Source organism: Leopardus geoffroyi, chromosome D1 (genome assembly GCF_018350155.1).
Source record: "Leopardus geoffroyi isolate Oge1 chromosome D1, O.geoffroyi_Oge1_pat1.0, whole genome shotgun sequence".
Lineage (NCBI taxonomy): Eukaryota > Metazoa > Chordata > Mammalia > Carnivora > Felidae > Leopardus > Leopardus geoffroyi.
The window spans coordinates 6727710-6746553 of NC_059329.1; the positions used below are offsets into that span (position 1 = coordinate 6727710).

Here is an 18844-nt window from a genome sequence, read left to right on the forward strand (position 1 = left end):
CACTGTATATTTTTTGACCTTCTTATGGTTTTAAAACCTTGTTTTAAAAAAAAAAACTTGATAAAAGTGTTTTAGATAATTTGATATATAAGCATATTGTAAAGAAATGTGTATTCTCCGGTGTAGTTGAAACTAATTTTTTTAAAACTGCTCCTAGAAAACCCACAAGATGGCATAATGGTGAAACTAATCGTCAGCTTGTTGCAGTTATGCAAGATGGCAGTGAGCCACACTGGTGAAAGAGAAGTTTTAGGTAATCTCTGGCTAAATGAATGTGAGTTTGTCTGTTTGAGTGGCCATTCCTGTTTTCACAATCAGTAGAAGTTTGTCATTTGGGTTATTAGGGAAACGTGCAGTGCTAGCTGAGGTATAGTTCTGTCTAGTTCAGATGGCCTTAAGCAGCCCTCCTTTCGTACTTTCCTTAAACATTTTATAAAAGTGAAAAGTTAGCAATATACACGTGTGCAAAAACGTTCTTTTGAAAAGGCCTTGGTTATCTTTAGGAAAGTCTGAAATACCTGTTTGTAGCATTAAGTTGCAAATAAATCAACTTTTGATACATTTTGTAAATATAACTGATTAGTACTTAGTCTTTTTGTAGGACAGAAATAAGATGAGGTTTTGGAGGGCTAGATGAATTAAACTCAGATATTAAAACCACATTCGGGGCATCTGGGTGGCTCAGCTAGTTGAATGTCCTACTTTAGCTCAGGTCATGATGTCGCCATTCATGAGTTTGAGCCCTGCGTCAGGCTCTGTGCTGACAGCTCAGAACCTGAAGCCTACTTCAAATTCTGTGTCTCCCTCTTTCTCTGCTCCTCCCTCTCCCCCACTTACACTGTCTCTCTCCCTCTCAAACATTAAAAAAAAACAAATTAAAACCACATTCAAGTCCTATACTCTTTGTAGGGTATCCTATTGTAAGATAAATGGCCACCATACATCCTGCCTAGAAGAGGTGTTTAGACTTAGTGATCCCAGGCTAGAAACACTGAATGATTGAAGTCAGCTTGAAGTTGTCATGACAGCATTGATTCAAATAAGAAAAATGGAGGAATAAGAGGTCCTTCAGATACTATTTCCTTTCAGTGAAGCCTTCCTTCACATCTCAGCGGGAGCCTGTTATCTGGGGCACTTCTTTTTTTTTTTTTGTAAATTTTTTATTGAAATATACCTTACGTACAGAAAAGTATACAAATGATAAGTATGTAACTCGAAAACTTTTCACAAATGGAACACACCTGTGCTTTTAGCATCCAGACCAGGAAACAGAATCTTATTAACGCCCTAGAAGTTTCCTTTGACCAAGGAATTTATACCTTGTCCATGATGGCACTGTTCCTAGAGACAAACCTGATTTGCTACAGGAGCCCTAAGTGGCTTTCCTGTGTAGCATAAAATCTTAACATGGTTTTATTAAGTAGCCACAGCTCACATCATACTTAGTGGTGAGAGACTGAAAGCTTTCACCCCCGGATCAGGAAAGAGACAAGGTTGCCCTCTTTCACCAGTGCTGTTCCAAGTTGTACTGGAAATTCTAGCCGGAGCAGTGGGACAAGAAGAGAAAAAGCATCCAAATTGGAAAGGGAGAGGTAGAATTGTCTCTATCCACAGATGACATCATTCTGTATCTAGAAAATGCTAGAGAATCTACAAGAAAGCTACTGTAACAGAGCCAACAAATGAATCACAATCGCAGGATATAAGATCCATACACAAGATTGAGTTGTGATTATGTACACCAGCAGTGAACAATCTGAAAAGAAAATTTCATTCCATTTACCATTCTGTTCATAATAACCTCTAAGAGAATCCGGTACCTGGGGATAAATTTAAAGAAGGAAGTGAAATACTTGTACATGATCTGTTTGTTACAAGTGAATCACCAAGGACACCCCACGTTGAAGGGGAGAGGAATCAGGCTCCACCTTTGGAAAAGAGAGCTATCAAAAAAGTTGCGAACATACTTTAATAAATTCCATCACTCCTGGAAAAGAGCGTGAGGGAGTTCTCTGGCATGCAGAAACTGCTCCCTATCTTCATCTGGGTAGTGATAACACAGGTGGAAAAAAACATGTGTGAATTTTCACTAAAGTAAGTGTTTCAGATTGGTGTGCTTCGTGTGTGTAATACTTAAAATTTTAACAGGCTTAAGTCTGTTGATAACGTTCATACAGTAGCTCTGTTTACACTTTCATTCTTAATACCTACATTCTGTTAATGACTTCTCTCTCCTGGATATGATTTTATATGGGAAAATACCTTTGCCCACATGGATGTATAAAGGCAGTGATACAATGTATTGCAGCTTCTTTATTCAGTCTTTGGTTAACCACTTAAATCTTGAAGAATGACAAAACATTTTATTTTTGAAGTTAGAAAAGTTGTTTTATGGAAGAACTCTAAGCTACAAGTGTACTGACAAGGAATTTCTCTATACAGAGGCTGTTGGAAGCTGCCTGGGAGAAGTGGGTCCTATAGACTTCTCGACGATAGCTATCCAGCATAGCAGAGATACATCTTCTACCAAGGCCCTGGAGTTTTTTGAAGATAAAGAACTTCAGTGGACCTTCCTAACGCTGACCTACCTGAATAATACGCTAGTAGAAGATTGGTGAGTATTTAATGATACTTTATATCTGATAGCACCTACCTTGTCCTATGTTCAAGGAGAATGATATTTTATATAAACAAACATCTCTCCTTACTAAACTTTTCCCCTGTTAGCTGCATACTTTTTTTTTTTTTTTTTAAGTTTATTTATTTATTTTGAGAGAGAGCATGTACACGTGTTGGGGAGGAGCAGAGAAAGAGAGAGAGAGAGAATCCCTGACATGGGGCTCGAACCCACACACCATGAGATCATGACCTGAGCCGAAGTCAAGAGCTGGATGCTCAACTGACTGAGCCACCCAGGCATCCCATAAACTGCCATACTTGTAATCTCAGGTATTTTAATGAAAATTGGTGTATTTTTATTAATTCATGTAATCGCTGAAACCCTGCTAGGTGCCAGGCCCTGGATTCACTGGTGAGCACACCAGACTAGGTCCATGTTAAATTCTAGTGAGAGTAGACTAGAGAAACAGTAAGAAAAGTACCAGATGGTTCTGTACAGAATATTAAAATAGAATTGCCAAAGAGGATGCTTGTCAAGATGACAGGTGCTGCTCTCCTCTCATTTAGAGAACTATGATCCTTTTCCAGTAAGTCCTGGAGCAGAAGCTTCCTAACATCTTTTGCCCATTTATTCATTATGCGAAACAAAAGTGCCACACATATTATCGTGACTACTGCTTTGGTGGCTATGAGTTCACTTTGGCTTTCTTTCTGCACACCCCTGCCCCATTTATGTATCTATTTTTGGTGTATGTGAGCGCCTCATCACCACCGTTTTGGGGAGGGTGGGTTCAGAGGAGTTTTGCCCACCACCAGACACCCTTCTAAGGTAATAAGGTGTCTTACCTGTGTTTGCCTGCAACTGGCCCACCTCTGATAGAATAAATAACTGGCAGTAATGTCTACATGACATGTTTTCATTGTTCATTTAATGGGCATGTATCTTTCTCTTTTCTTGTTACAATAAAAATGCTGACAGCATTTCTTTCTCAACATTTTATTTTAAAAATTTTCAGGCCTACAGAAAAGTTGAAAGAATTTTACAGCAAATACCCGTATACTCACCACCTAGATTCTACCTTACTGTTGCACTGCTGTCTCTGCTTCATCACCTCAAGCCATCCTTCTATCCACTTAATAATCCATCTCATTAGTCAAACTGTATTTCAAAGTGTATATGGCATAGTCGTTGAAGATGTTTCCACAGAAAATTGGCAGGCAGCATTCACTACATGGTAATTTGGAGTTGGCTCTTCTAAAAAGGGTGGGCAAAGATATTTAATGTGACTTAAACTGTAAACCATAAGGAACCTCTTTGTGTAAGAGGAAACGAATCATTACGTTTGAGGGCCTCCGGTCTACCAAGGGAATGTTGACCAGAGGATTCTCCCAAGAGCTGGTCCTGGAAGGCTTGTGTGAGCCAGTGTCATCCTGCTGATCACTGATGGGTGTGAGCGGGAATGAAGTGATAAGGGATGAAACATTCCAGACTGGGAGATAACTCCAGAGCGGGGATTAGGGGATTAGCGTGGTGTGTCTGAGGAGCAGAAAGAAGTCTGGTATGGAAGACGATGGTATGTTTGAAATTAAAAAGGTAGGACGAATTCTGATTAAGAAATTTGGATTATATTTGAAACATACATGAAAGCCATAGAGTTTTGAGCAGAGTAGTGTCAGGATGCAGCCTCCTGTTTCACTCTGGCTTGTATGTGGCAGATGGCTTGTGGAGGGGAAACGGGAAGCCCAGTTATGGAGCAGCTGGGGTGGTCCAGAGGGGAAACGATGGTGATTCGGGTTAGGGTGGTGGGGACAGAGGGCAGGTGGAACATTACTGGAGCCAAGGTGTGTTTTTAACGGAGAGCCGGCAGGACTTGCCTGTGAGTCGAGTGTGGAGTAGTGAGGGAGAGGGGATGAAAGGTGAGTCCAGGTTTAGGGTTTATGCTTCCACATCTTAAATTGAGAAACCCAGGAGGAACAAGCCTTTATTTCATAGCTCATCGCCAGTTTACAGGGTCAGGCTTTTGATGTTTTTGTCCACTTGTATTTTCAGCTTTCTTGTATCACAGCCCTCCTTTTCCTAATATTTTGCAAAGCAAAAGGACTTTCAGGGTTTTATTACAGGTTTCAGATGCCTTACCTCATGATTCTCAACTAGGTTCTGGTCAGAATACGTGTGTACTTACTCTTTGTTTAAAATTGTTGCAGACTTGGGGCGCCTGGGGGCCTTTGTCAGCTAAATGTTGAGCTTTGGCTCAGGTCACGATCTCGTGGTTCGTGAGTTCGGGCCCCGTATCAGGCTCTGTGCTGACAGCTCAGAGCCTGGAGCCTGCTTCAGATTCTGTGTCTCCCTCTCTCTCTGCCCCTCCTCTGCTCACACACACACTCACTCTCTCTCAAAAATAAGTAAACATTACAAGAAAATAAATAAAATTGTTCCAGACAATAATTTTATCATTTGAGGGAAAAGCTATTCTTTTTTGCCCAAATTATTTATATCTTTTAGATAAAGCACTATCAAAGTATTGTTTTCTCAGGTGAATTTGTATTCTGTGGTTCTCATTGCCCATATTTATTAGCCATTGTTATTTCCAAGTATTTCTTTTCCTGAGTACTTTTAATTTATAGCAGTCGTAATGTAAACTTTATTGTAGTCATTGAAGGGAATTGCTGCAGTGATTAATAATTCAGGCTTACTGAAGGAATATTAAAAATTCACGGACAATTTTGGCTTTGATGCTGTAGAATTTTATAGGTGTGAACTTTCCTTATGTTAAAACTGCCTAACACACTTGGCTTTTACAGTTTACAATTGAACAACACAGAATTGAACTTTGCGGATCCACATCTATGTGGATTTCTTTTGATAAACACAGCCCAGTACTCTAAGTATATTTTCTCTTCCTTATGATGTTCTTAAAAACATCTTTTTCCTAGCTTACTTCTTTGTAGAAATACAGTATATAACACAGAACATATAAAATATATGTTAATTGACTGTTGATGTTATCAGTAAGGCTTCTGGTCAATAGCAGGTTGTTAGTGGTTAAGTGTTGGGGGAGTCCAGATTTTTATGCAAATTTTTGACTGTGGAGGGATCAGCACTCCTAATTCCTGTATTATTCAAAGGCCAACTGTAATGTAAATTTACTTAAATTTTTTATTCGAGGTTGCTTCATGACCATAGTTGATATAGTGTATAGGCATTTGAATTATATACGTTTTTCAGTGTCAAAGTGCGATCAGCTGCTGTTACCTGTTTGAAAAGCATCTTAGCCACAAAGACTGGACATACTTTCTGGGAGATTTATAAGACGACAACTGATCCCATGCTGATCTATCTACAGCCTTTTAGAACATCGAGAAAAAAGGTCTGTCAAATAGTGAATGTTTATTGAATACACACTGTCTAGAACAGTTGTATGTGCTGTGAGATATGACTGTCAAGTTTCTTAAGTAGCATTATACTAATGTTTAACCTTTCTCATAAGTAATTCCAACTGTACTTCTTGAATCCAGGGGATTCGTTTTTAATTATAGCGGTGTGGAATAGTTGAGAGATAGAAAGCTCAACTTCAGATTGACGCAGGGGATAGGAGGAGTTCTTAGTGATAGGCCTTTTTTCTTTTTCTTTTTTTAAATTTTTTTTTTTTTTCAACGTTTATTTATTTTTGGGACAGAGAGAGACAGAGCATGAACGGGGGAGGGGCAGAGAGAGAGGGAGACACAGAATCGGAAACAGGCTCCAGGCTCTGAGCCATCAGCCCAGAGCCTGATGCGGGGCTCGAACTCACGGACTGCGAGATCGTAACCTGGCTGAAGTCGGACGCTTAACCGACTGCGCCACCCAGGCGCCCCGATAGGCCTTTTTTCTTAGGAGTAGAAAACCCTTACGTTGATCCCTTGAAAGCCTTTGGTGTTGGGTGTGGTGTGTAGTGTAGGTATTGTGCAACAAGCAACAGTTTATTCCCAAAGGAAGTTAAAATAGCACTGTCCGGGGCGCCTGGGTGGCGCAGTCGGTTAAGCGTCCGACTTCAGCTAGGTCACGATCTCGCGGTCTGTGAGTTCGAGCCCCGAGTCGGGCTCTGGGCTGATGGCTCAGAGCCTGGAGCCTGTTTCCGATTCTGTGTCTCCCTCTCTCTCTGCCCCTCCCCCATTCATGCTGTGTCTCTCTCTGTCCCAAAAATAAATAAACATTGAAAAAAAAATTTTTAAAAAAAATAGCACTGTCCTTCGGGATAGAAGGAACATACTTAAACATCATAAAAGCCATATATGAAAGGCCCACAGCTAATATCATCCTCACTAGGGAAAAACTTTCCCCTCTCTCTCTGGGAGAGCTTTCTCCCTGAGATCAGGAACACGACAGGGATGTCCACTCTCATCACTCTTGTTTAACGTAGTGTTGGAAGCCCTAGCATCCGCAGTCAGACAACAAAATGAAATAAAAGGCATCCAAACTGGTAAAGAAGTCCAACTTTCACTTTTCACAAATGACATGATTCTCTACATGGAAAACCCAACAGACTCCACCAAAAGTCTGCTAGAACTGATACATGAATTCAGCAAAGTTACAGGGTACAAAATCAATGTACAGAAATTGGTTGCATTTTTATACACCAATAACGAAGCAACGGAAAGAGAAATAAAGAAATGGATCCCATTTACAATTGCACCAAGATCCATAAAATACCTAGGAATAAATCTAACCAAAGATGTAAAAGACTTGTATGCTGAAAACTATAGAAAGCTTATGAAGGAAATTGAAGAAGACACAAAGAAATGGAAAAATATTCCATGCTCCTGGATTGGAAGAATAAATATTGTTAAAATGTCAATACTACTCAAAGCAATCTACACATTCAGTGCAATCCCAATCAAAATTGCATCAGCATTCTTCTGAAAGCTAGAAGACACAATCCTAAAATTTGTATGGAGCCACAAAAGACCCCAAATAGCCAAAGTAATACTGAAGAAGAAAACCAAAGCAGGAGGCATCACAATCCCAGACTTTAGCCTCTACTACAAAGCTGTAATCATCAAGACAGTATGGTATTGGCACAAAAACAGACACATAGACCAATGGAATAGAATAGAGAACCCAGAACTGGACCCATAAATGTATGCCCAACAAATCTTTGGCAAAGCAAGAAAGAATATCCAATGAAAAAAAGACAGTCTTTTTAACAAATGGTGCTGGGAGAACTGGACAGCAACATGCAGAAGAATGAAACTAGACCACTTTCTTACACCATTCACAAAAATAAATTCAAAATGGATAGAGGACCTGAATGGGAGACAGGAAACCATCAAAACCCTAGAGGAGAAAACAGGCAACAACCTCTTTGACCTCAGTGCAGCAATTTCTTACTCAACACATCTCCAAAGGCAAGGGAATTAAAAGTGAAAATGAACTATTGGGACCTCGTGAAGATAAAAAGCTGCACAGCAAAGGAAGTAATCAACAAAACTAAAAGGCAACCATGGAATGGGAAAAGATATTTGCAAACAACTTATTGGATAAAGGGCTGGTATCCAAAATCTATAAAGAACTCACTAAACTCACACCTGAAAAACAAATAATCCAGTGAAGAAATGGGCAGATGACATGAATAGACACTTTTCTAAAGAGGACATCCAAATGATCAACAGACACATGAAAAGATGCTCAATGTCATTCATCTTCAGGGAAATATAAAGCAAAGCCACACTGAGATACCACCTCACGCCAGTCAGAGTGGCTAAAATGAACAAATCAGGAGACTATAGATGCTGGTGAGGATGTGGAGAAACGGGAACCCTCTTGCACTGTTGGTGGGAATGCAAACTGGTGCAGCCGCTCTGGAAAACAGTGTGGAAGTTCCTCAAAAATTAACAATAGAACTACCCTACGACCCAGGAATAGCACTGCTAGGAATTTACCCAAGGGATACAGGAGTGCTGACGCATAGGGGCACTTGTACCCCAATGTTTATAGCAGCACTTTCAACAATAGCCAAATTATGGAAAGAGCCCAAATGTCCATCAACTGATGAGTGGATAAAGAAGTGGTTTATATGTACAATGGAATACTACTTGGCAATGAGAAAGAGTGAAATCTGGCCATTTGCAGCAACGTGGTTGGAACTGGAGGGTATTATCCTAAGGGAAATAAGTCAGTCAGAGAAAAGACAGATACCATGTTTTCACTCTTATGTGGATCCTGAGAAACTTAACAGAAGACCATGGGGGAGGGGAAGGGGAAAAAAATTACAGAGAGGGAGGAAAGCAAACCATGAAAGACTCTTAAATACTGAGAACAAACTAAGGGCAGATGTGGGGTGGGGGAGAGGGGAAAGTGGGTGATGGTCATTGAGGAGGGCACCTGTTGGGATGAGCACTGAGTGTTGTATGGAAACCAATTTGACAGTAAATTAAGTAAATTACATATGTTAAAAAAAAAAACAAAACAGCACCATCTGTAGTGAAATACAAGATGACCTATAGATTTCTCCTTTGTCCACGGTAATAACCATTGCAAGGTTCTACTGAAAGTAAATACATAACTCTTCCTTCTCTTTTAGTCTAAACTTTCCTCTTTAGTATTTTCTTTTCATAAAGCATCTGGGAAATACACAGAATTTTCACTAAATTAACTTAAGGACATATACCCATTATTGTAATAGTCTTTTTAATAGATCATCAATACAGTTTTGGTCTCAGTGAAATTACTGGTAATATAAAGTATTAATAAAACCAGTCATCTAAGCTATAAAACACTGTAATTTTAACATTTTGAGAACTGATTTGATCTTGAAATCATTTCTGTGTGGTGGACCCTGACTGGTTCTGTCCACAAGACAGGTGCCGCAGAGAGTTTGTGATTCATATAACACACTAGTGAGCTCAGGTTCGAACTCATGCATCCTGCTGTGTAGACCAGTAACTTTTTGGCATACCACTCTGCCATTCATGTAAACATAAATGTATTTTAATTTTAAAATGTACCCATTGCTTCCAGATTTAGTTTTAACTGTAGTTTGGTTTGGAAACAGATTTGTTTATGTCTGGATATTTGTTCTGCATAAGAAAGATAGAATGTATTTCTAATTGCCTTACTTACATGTGTTGACTGTTTTCTTTCTAGTTTTTAGAAGTACCCAGACTAGACAAAGAAAGTCCTTTAGAAGGCCTGGATGATACGAGCCTGTGGACTCCTCAAAGTGGAAATCATGACATTTGGATAAAGAGGCTGACTTGTGCATTTTTGGATAGTGGAGGCACAAAGAGTGAAATTCTTCAATTATTAAAGCCAATGTGTGAAGTAAGATTAGTTACTCTGATTTAATTACTCCCTTCCTACCTTTGCCATTTTTATTTGAACCTTCTCTTAATAGCTTTCTTGGCTGGTCACGTCCCGTTCGGCTTCTGTGTACACGATTCTGGTCTGCAGATCTGTGGTACTCGCATCATTTCCATGGAGCGTCACCTCCATGGAGCGTCACCTCCATGGAGCAGTGCCCACGCTCAGCCGTTGGGAACCCATTGCACGGGCGTGTTTAAATATTTAGCTATAACTTTGTGCGATCGGTTTCTGCTGTGGGCTAGCTACCTCCTAGATGAGCTCTAACGAGTGCCACTAATGATAGTTAAAATACAGATGGTTGTAAATTATTTATATGAACCAAAAGCCTGCTTTTTTGTTAGTTTACTTTTTTTTTTAAAGGTGTTTGTGATTCTCTTTCCCTGGTATATACTTTCTTGAGTGAGAAAAAGAACTAGGGTAGCAGTTAGCATTGCTCTTTTATTTTTGAAGGTACAGTACAGTTTATTTCAATAGAGAGTAAAGGTGCATACCCAATTAAATACGAACTTTGTGTGCTTTTATCAAGTGTGCCAAACAGTACAATATCATGATGCTCTAAGGCTTCAAAAGCTGCATGATTCAATAGCAGTGTGAAAACAGAGTATCTGACTGGTTCAGACATCTGCCAGTTCAAAGTACTGATAGAGAAATGAGTATTTTGGTAAAGTGCCCTGATTGAAAGCAATTTAAAAAACGGTCCTTACTTCTACAGAAAAACTGTTGGCAGTGAATAAATTCTCACACTCTCTGCATTACTACATAGCATTTGTGCTAAGTCAGCATGGTGATAACCCTGGACACACACACACACACATCGCATTTCCCATTAGTGAACATACCTGAGATTTTTTATAAAGTCCTGACTTTGGGTCACAAGATAAAATATTCCAAATATACATAGAGACAACACCCCAGCTCCAAATTCCTTAAATTCTTTATTTCTAAAACTGCCATTTTGATTTGTCTTTAGTCTAAAAGGAAAAGATAAAGTGTGTATTTGGTAATTTATCATTTGTTTTGTGTGTGTAGTATGTGATGAATAATGAAGAGAGTGCCTTGACAAACATAAGGTTGTATGCTGTTTCAGTGTACCACGGGTATTAAAGTACTTATCTATACTTTGGAGTAGATCACAAACAAGTACCCACATCATATACCCATAAATTGGAGTTTATTAAAATAATAAACATTTTAACATGACTGTTGTAGCTTTTCACTGAGTGTAGAAAATGTACAAACATAGCTTTCCAGCTTTTTTCTTTAACTTCAATCCCCATTTTCCTTTGTAACAAATTAGAAAGCTGCTTTATTTTTTCTAATTTTTTTAATGTTGATTTATTTTTAAGAGAGAGAGAGTGAGAGGGAAAGGGCAGAGAGAGAGGGAGACACAGAATCTGAAGCAGGCTCCAGGCTCTGAGCTGTCAGCATAGAGCCCAATGTGGGGCTCGAACTCACGAACCATGAAATCATGGCCTGAGCTGAAGTCGGACACTTAACCAACTGAGCTATCCAGGTGCCCTGAAAGCTGCTTGTTATTAGTAACACTTGTCAGCAATGAAATTTTATTTGCTGTAGTGACGTAATAATTTCACTCATAAGCAGTATCCTGTTTCATTGCATGCAGGTGGCCCAGGTCGGAAATGAACAGTTGTCATGTAATTGACACATGTTTGACATAGATACTCTAGATTAGTTTGATTTGTTTAAGCACTGCCTGATACATGTATTTTGGTTGTGTTTTAGAGGTACGTTGAGTTCATGGCAGATTGATCTATCTTTTTTTTTTTTTTTTTTAAGTCTAATATGCCAGTAACGGATTGAAAATTTTAAGTACATTATTTTCACTCAAACTCTTGATTTGATATGCTTGTATATTTTAGGTGAAAACTGACTTTTGTCAGACTGTGCTTCCATACTTGATTCATGATATTTTACTCCAAGATACAAAGGAATCATGGAGAACTCTGCTGTCTACACACATTCAGGGATTTTTCACTAACTGTTTCAGACACTCCTCACAAACGAGCCGATCCACAACCCCTGCAAATTTGGACTCAGGTATTCTGTTCAATTTCTAGCATTTATACTTTAACTTCTCAGTTCTAGAGAAAGGTGGATTTGTTTGAATCCCTTCAGGATGCTTTATTGGCTTAATTCCATAGCATCTAAATAACTATTTCCTCATCTGTAGAATGGAGATGAAGGTTGTAGCCAGTTTTCAATGAGATAACATATAAAGCACCTGGGATAACACTTAATGCACAGTACTCCCTCAGGAAGTTGTGGCTTTTAATAAGGGAGCAACTAACTGAGCATTCGGTGTGTGTCAGGCACTAGGCTTGGCACGGACACCAGCCACACGGAGAAGACGCCCTACAGTCGAGCAGTGGAAAAAGCAGGCTAATAAATGCAAGCAAATGTTAGGAGTACCATGTTGGAAAGATGATGAAATGTTCATGCTAAAGCTCTGGCCCCGACTCATTTGTTTGAAAACAACCCTTTTTATTACCAAATATTTATTGTGGAAAATAAAAATGAGCAGAAATTAAAAAATCAAGTTGCCCATAATTCCATGATCAAGGGTAACAACCATTCACATGTGGTACATATCCTTGCAGTTTTTGTAAACAAAAATTAGATTATACTTCATTTGATCACATAACCTCCTTTCTTTTCATGCTTTATAATAAGTATTTCCCATGGTAAGAGCTTATAGTGGGAGAAATTCCACCGGGAACAGGAGCACTGTATTATGGGGGTATATAATACATATATATATATATGTATGTATGCATAGTTGAGGGCTCCTTCTGGGTCAGGTTTTCAAACCTAAGATTAAATAAAGGCAAAACAAATCACAAATCTGTAATGGTAACTTACTGTCTTTAACATGTGTCATTAACGTATTTTATGTGCAAACACAGAACCAGGTGCAAATTCACTTGGTGTACTGGAGACCAGTGCAGTTCTAAGAGAAGGACCCATTTACGTGCTGTTTTGCTGCAACTGACTTGCTCTTCCCAGTCTTGATACAGTTCTAGTCACTTTGGCAGAAGCTGTGACTTGTCCCACTCGTTTCTTTCTTTACTGCTAAAACCTTCGACACGACTGAGGTGTCACTTAGGCTTATGTTTCACCCCTACCATGTGAAATAATCTAATTATAAACCTAGTCCTGGGAGCTCACTCTGTGGTCTGAGTAGATTATACATTGTCATGTAAATGACCCAAAACATGCTTACATGAATTGTCTTCAGATTATTGGAATGAAATTCATGAAATAATTCTTGTAGAGACTTTGCAAACTAAACTATGTCTCCTGTCTTTAATTTGGGAAATATGGTGTAAGTGATTCAATTACCAGTAAGCGTTTAAACTTTAAATATTAAAATAATTTAAGGTTCTGTTAAAGACGATTTTATTACCAACTTTAATCATTGCTTGTGATGACCTGGCAGTTCATTATCATGAACATGATAATTGTTTTCATATTTATGCTATATACATACATGTGTATATATGTATATGTGTCCTATCACCATTCGTTGGTAGAAATCTGCCCATTTTATTTTATCTCTGTGTAAAGTGCCAGTATCTGTGACCATAAATGAAAATTTAAATTTCACCTGTAGAATTCTGTTGTTTACAAGGAAAGTAAATACACATTTCCATCAGATCTGATGTCTGTAAGTCTCCCTGACCTCACTTGATCGTGTCCCGGGCACCTTGGATTCACTTCTCCAGAGTAAACTTGCCATCTTCCTCCTATCCCCTCCCCTCGGCCTCTCCGACCATGCTCCTCGTCAGTGAAGGGCACCCACTTAGACCTCTCTCAGTTCACCTGACTGCCAGGTCCTGCCAGTTCTGTGTTATAAATCCTACTAGTCCCTCTGTTTGTGTCTGCCCCCAGCATCCTTGCTGCTGTCAGCACAACTGAAATTCTTACAGTGAGTTCCTGTTGCAGCCGCCGTAGGTGGTGGTTTCTGTTGCCTGGGATACTGTCTGCCACTCTTCCATCGGATACCCCTTTCTCTGTGAACCTTTCCTTGTTTAGGTTCCATCCTTTGTGCCTGTCCACTCTCCACCTCCCTGTCACATCCTCATCACACAGAGGTGAGACTCTCAGGCAAGCCAGTGACTTCTGTGTGCACAGAAACAGTCTCTCTTATTCAGAGTTGTATCCCAACTGCCCAGTACATAAAAGATCCTCGGTAAGTATTTACTGAGCCAGTGAATTAGCCCCCTTCAGAAATAAAATATAAATTGTAATTAAATTCTCAGTTTTATTAATAAGCACAGTGTTTTGTAAAAGAGTAAGAAATGCCATTAAGTTCTTATCGATTCATACTTATTAAGAACCAGTTTTATGCCAGGTGACTGCCCACCAGAAGCTTAGAGTGTAGAGGGAGACAGACGCACGCCCAGAAGGAAGGATGCCCTTAAGCAAGTCTGCCCAGACTAAGGGGAGCTGTCTTTCTTTGTCAGACTCAGAGCACTTTTTCCGATGCTGTGTGGATAAAAAGTCCCAGAGGACCATGCTTGCTGTTGTGGACTACATGAGGAGACAAAGGAGGTAATGGAGTGAACATGGCTTTTGGGGTTTGGGGACTTAGAAGGGTCACTTGTTACTGCCGGCTGCATTGTCACGTTCTCTGAGGTGGTGCTCTTTCCAAGGTGCTGCATGTACTTTGTGTGATGCTTCTATCTTCTTGAAATAACCCATATTCAGGTGGCACTTTGGTTAAATCAGCGCTGGGAACTTCACGAAAGTTTCTTGGCTGTGCATTGTGGTCCTCAAACCGTACGGTTCCGTGGAGTAAGACTGTGCCATGGGAGAGTTTGTTTCCTTGATTGTGAGAACTCGTTGTACAGGACAGTGTCTTGTTCCTGTTACTCGTCAGGAGGTTTTTGCCCCTGAGGCAGACACTGCTAGAGTGAGAGGTCTCATTGATGTCTACTGCTCCGGAGTAGAGAATTCTGAAGAAACAATGTAGCAGGCCTGCAGCTTGGATAGGTAGGAAGTGGCGTCTTATGTGCATGTATGCTGGTGGCGGCAGTGGTTGACGAAGGGTGGGAAGGAGAGTAGGGGAGGAGTGCAAAATCCCTAAATGCCTTTACGTTTTCAAATGAATTCCTCTTTTTCCCCCCGCATACCATCCCGCACCGCTCTTAGAAGTGTTAGGGTTTCGGTATGTTTCCAATTAGAAAGTTACCAATACGCTATATTGTCGCGTAGAGATCCTTTCCTGAGAAAGCCCATAAAAAGCTGTAGCTGTAGCCAGAAGCATGTTATTTCTTGGGGCTGGGAGTCCGTTTCACCTCTGAATCGTTCAGTGCAGATTCGTCATCAGGGTAGAGTGGTGTTGACATTCCAGTCCTTGGAAAAGATAAACATTCTTCACATTTAGTTTTCGTTCTGAATAGGCCATACGTACGGAAGATTCCTTGAGAGAATATGAACAGAACAAAGGAATGTAAAGGACCTCAATTTATGTCCGATTCTGGTGCTTAGAAGCTTTGTGATCTCTGAACTTCAGGTTCCTCAGCCACGGGGTTTTTTTGTTTTTTGGTGGTTTTGTTTTTTATTTTAGAGAGAGAGCACGTGCAAGTGGGGGAGGGGCACAGGTGGGGAGAGAGAGGGCAAGTGGGAGCAGGGGAGGAGCAGAGAGAGACGGAGAGAGAAAATCCCAAGCAGGCTCCCCGCTCAACCGACTGAGCCACCCAGGCGCCCCTCTGTAGCTGCAGTTAAGCGTCAGCTCTGTGAAAGGCGCTGTATTCATCAGCCTGATACGTGTTATTTAATCATTGCAAATTCCGTGGAAGATGGCTATTGTTCCCCGGTTTTACAAATGAGAAAATTAAACCTTCAGAATCGAAGTTGTTGAAGGTGATATATCTTGTAGTGGGTGGTCCAACTGGACTTAAACCAGGCCATATGCTGGTCTAAAACCAGTGTTGTTACCCACTACCTTGTCGCATTTCATTTATAATGCTGGTTTTAAAAGAGATAGATGATTGCTTCCGATTGTGACCCACTGTTACTCCCAGAAGGTTTTTATTAAGAGACTTAGGCGAAAAAACAAAGTGAAAACGGACTGCATTAGGAAAAACATGTACTTGTGTTTTGAAGAAACAGTATTTCCATTAAATTGGCCACTTTTTAAAAAAGATTTCTGTAGGTGTTATTGGGTATTCTGTGCAGCCTACCCTTAGCCTGGAGTCCATAGACCCCTTGATGGAGGGTAGGTGTGAACCCCAAATTTGTATGAGCTCTGATGATCCATAGCTTTCCTCAGATTCCATACGGGGCTTGTGATCCGAAAGGGGTCAGATAGGGCTCTTCAGCCGTAGTATGTTAACATGTTTACAGCTGTATGTTGGGGACATGCGGTTTTTGGCTATTTGAATCTAATTTTCTTTTTAACGCTTGCTACCATTGTGGTCTATATCAGCATACTCTTCTTTTGATATTGAAGTTAAAGAAATGGACATGACTTGATGTTAAGTTTTTCCTTAGACCTTCCTTAGGAACCGTTTTTGATGATGCTTTCTGGCTGGAGTTGAATTACCTGGAGGTTGCTAAGGTGGCTCAGTCTTGTGCTGCTCACTTTACAGCATTGCTCTACGCAGAAATTTATGCAGATAAGAAAAGCACAGATGACCAGGAGAAAAGGTAATGGAATTTAGACACTTGGCTTTTAAAATCAGTGTTGACATTGTTTCAGTAAAGGTATGTATTTTATTTTGCTCCCATTCCCCCATTTAAAAGACATTTTAGGGGCGCCTGGGTGGCTCAGTTGGTTGAGCGTCCGACTTCGGCTCAGGTCACGATCTCACAGTTTGTGAGTTCGAGCCCCGCGTCGGGCTCTGGGCTGATGGCTCAGAGCCTGGAGCTTGCTTCCAATTCTGTGTCTCCCTCTCTCTCTGCCCCTCCCCCGTTCACGCTCTGTCTCTCTCTGTCCCAAAAATAAATAAACGTTAAAAAAAAATAAATAAAATAAAAGACATTTTAGATAGAAGTTTTCTATTAAAGTGAAATAATATTTTAAAAGATATAAATAATTCTTCTCTGAAATAAAACAGATGTTTATTCCTTAAGAATTGTATAAATTCGAGATAGCAAACTCCTTATTCATCTCTCTGTTCCCCATAGTGGTAGCGTTGGGAATTTAATAGAAGTGATCTATAAATAGTTTTCAGATGATTGAGTGATTGCTTGATTTTAGTGAAATTACTTTTACCACTAATCCCCCAGCTTGTTCAAGGTCCATTTTCCTTGTTTATTATAAAGTAATGTACTGATTTCTTTCTGTGACTCAATTACTTTCATTACTTTGCTATCTACCTGTATTTCTACCAACTTAATTAACTTTTCCTCTGAGTTAGAATTCTGATAGGAGTTGAATAGGTGTTGTCCTAGATCTTAGTGAAAAACAAGAAAGCAAGGAGGTTAAAGAGTAGAGAATGCACACTGTATTATCCCAGCTGCACTCCTGAGATCTTACTCATTTGAAGTAGCCTAGTGTTTTTCTTCTTAGCCTCATTTTCCCACCACAGAATCACTCCTATTACAGAATTGCAATGGCAAAGATATAATATGTTGCTATATTTCTCATGCTTGCTACTTAACGATTTCTACCTTGGACTGTCCTTAAGCTGGAGACAGTGTGATTTTTAGACCGTGGAAAACCAGGAGCCGGAATTCAGATCCTCATCCAAACATAAATAAATGAGTTACTTGGACTGATTTCTTAAGTCTCTGGTTTGGTATTTAATTTCTCCTTTTCAAACGAAAACAAAAATCTATGGTATGTAGATACTATGTAGAATATGTAATTGGTTCATCATCACTGTAGACTGTATGAAGACGGTTATGTTCGTTAAATATGTTACGAGTAAGAAATGGATCATTGCCCACTCTTAGAGACTTAGAGACTTAGAGAACATTTGAGTCAGGGTCTGCATACTTGGCAGTAGTAATTATGATCTGAATGTGTTTCAGTATCTTGGTTTCGTTGTGTATTTCTTTCTAATTAGTATTTCTTCTAATCGGGAGTGAATACACTTGTCTAGTAGTATAATGTTTATTTATTCTTGAGAGACAGAGCATGAGTGGGGGAGGGGCTGAGAGGGAGAGGGAGACACAGAATCTGAAGCAGGCTCCGGGCCCTGAGCCATCAGCACACAGCCTGACGTGGGGCTCCAACTCAATAACTGCGAGATCATGACCTGAGCCGAAGTCGGACGCTTAACAGACTGAGCCACCCAGGCACCACTCGTCTATGAGTTTAAATAAAATCACCTTAATTTGTAGATAGGTGATTGGATAGAATTTGGCAAACTTTTGCAGAATTGTTTAACAAGCAGGAGGCCCGAATTTTGATTTGGTTAACTTTAGGAACAAGTCTTTGACAGAGAAGGCTTGCAATTTGCTTTAACAGTTTGGTTTTGATTTTTGATTTTTTCCCCAAGTGCCTGATGGGACGGGAAGGGCAGACAGAGGGATGAGCTTGACGGAGGGTAGGGAACGCTGGTTTTCTTCAGTGACTCAGGTAACATAAAGTTTTGTTAACTTGCTCCTGAGAACATACGAGATTTCAAAGCTAGTGTCCATCATTTTTCAGAAAGAAGTGTAAAACTCCCTCAAACAGATTTAGGCCAAAGGTGTTCATTCGCGACCTCGGTTATGTGAGTGTCACTGGTACTTGAGGCAGCGTCTGCCAGGTCCTGGCGGCTCTGTTTTTCGTGGATTAATTACAGCCTTAGACGGACAAAGTTACAACCTCTAGTACTGTCTCCCCTGCTCTCCAAATTTCTCCTCTGAAAACTGTCTTCTGCATGACCTGCCAATAAGGAAAATAGATGTAATAGCTACACATAAATT

The 18844-nt window shown here is 40.0% G+C and overlaps 1 protein-coding gene across 14 annotated transcripts in view; it reads left to right on the forward strand.

Annotated features, from left to right (window-relative positions):
* The window catches only part of ATM (ATM serine/threonine kinase), a 134625-nt gene that overhangs the window by 69994 nt on the left and 45787 nt on the right, over window positions 1–18844 (forward strand). For 13 of the 14 annotated variants that reach the window (XM_045482692.1, XM_045482691.1, XM_045482682.1 and 10 more), the window contains 7 exons: window positions 158–253; window positions 2443–2614; window positions 5846–5987; window positions 9743–9919; window positions 11842–12019; window positions 14446–14533; window positions 16478–16633. In XM_045482692.1, coding sequence (XP_045338648.1) covers window positions 158–253; window positions 2443–2614; window positions 5846–5987; window positions 9743–9919; window positions 11842–12019; window positions 14446–14533; window positions 16478–16633 — 1009 coding nt within the window. Of the gene's footprint in view, window positions 1–157; window positions 275–2442; window positions 2615–5845; window positions 5988–9742; window positions 9920–11841; window positions 12020–14445; window positions 14534–16477; window positions 16634–18844 lie in introns of those variants that run through there. The other variant, XM_045482693.1, reaches the window with a different exon arrangement.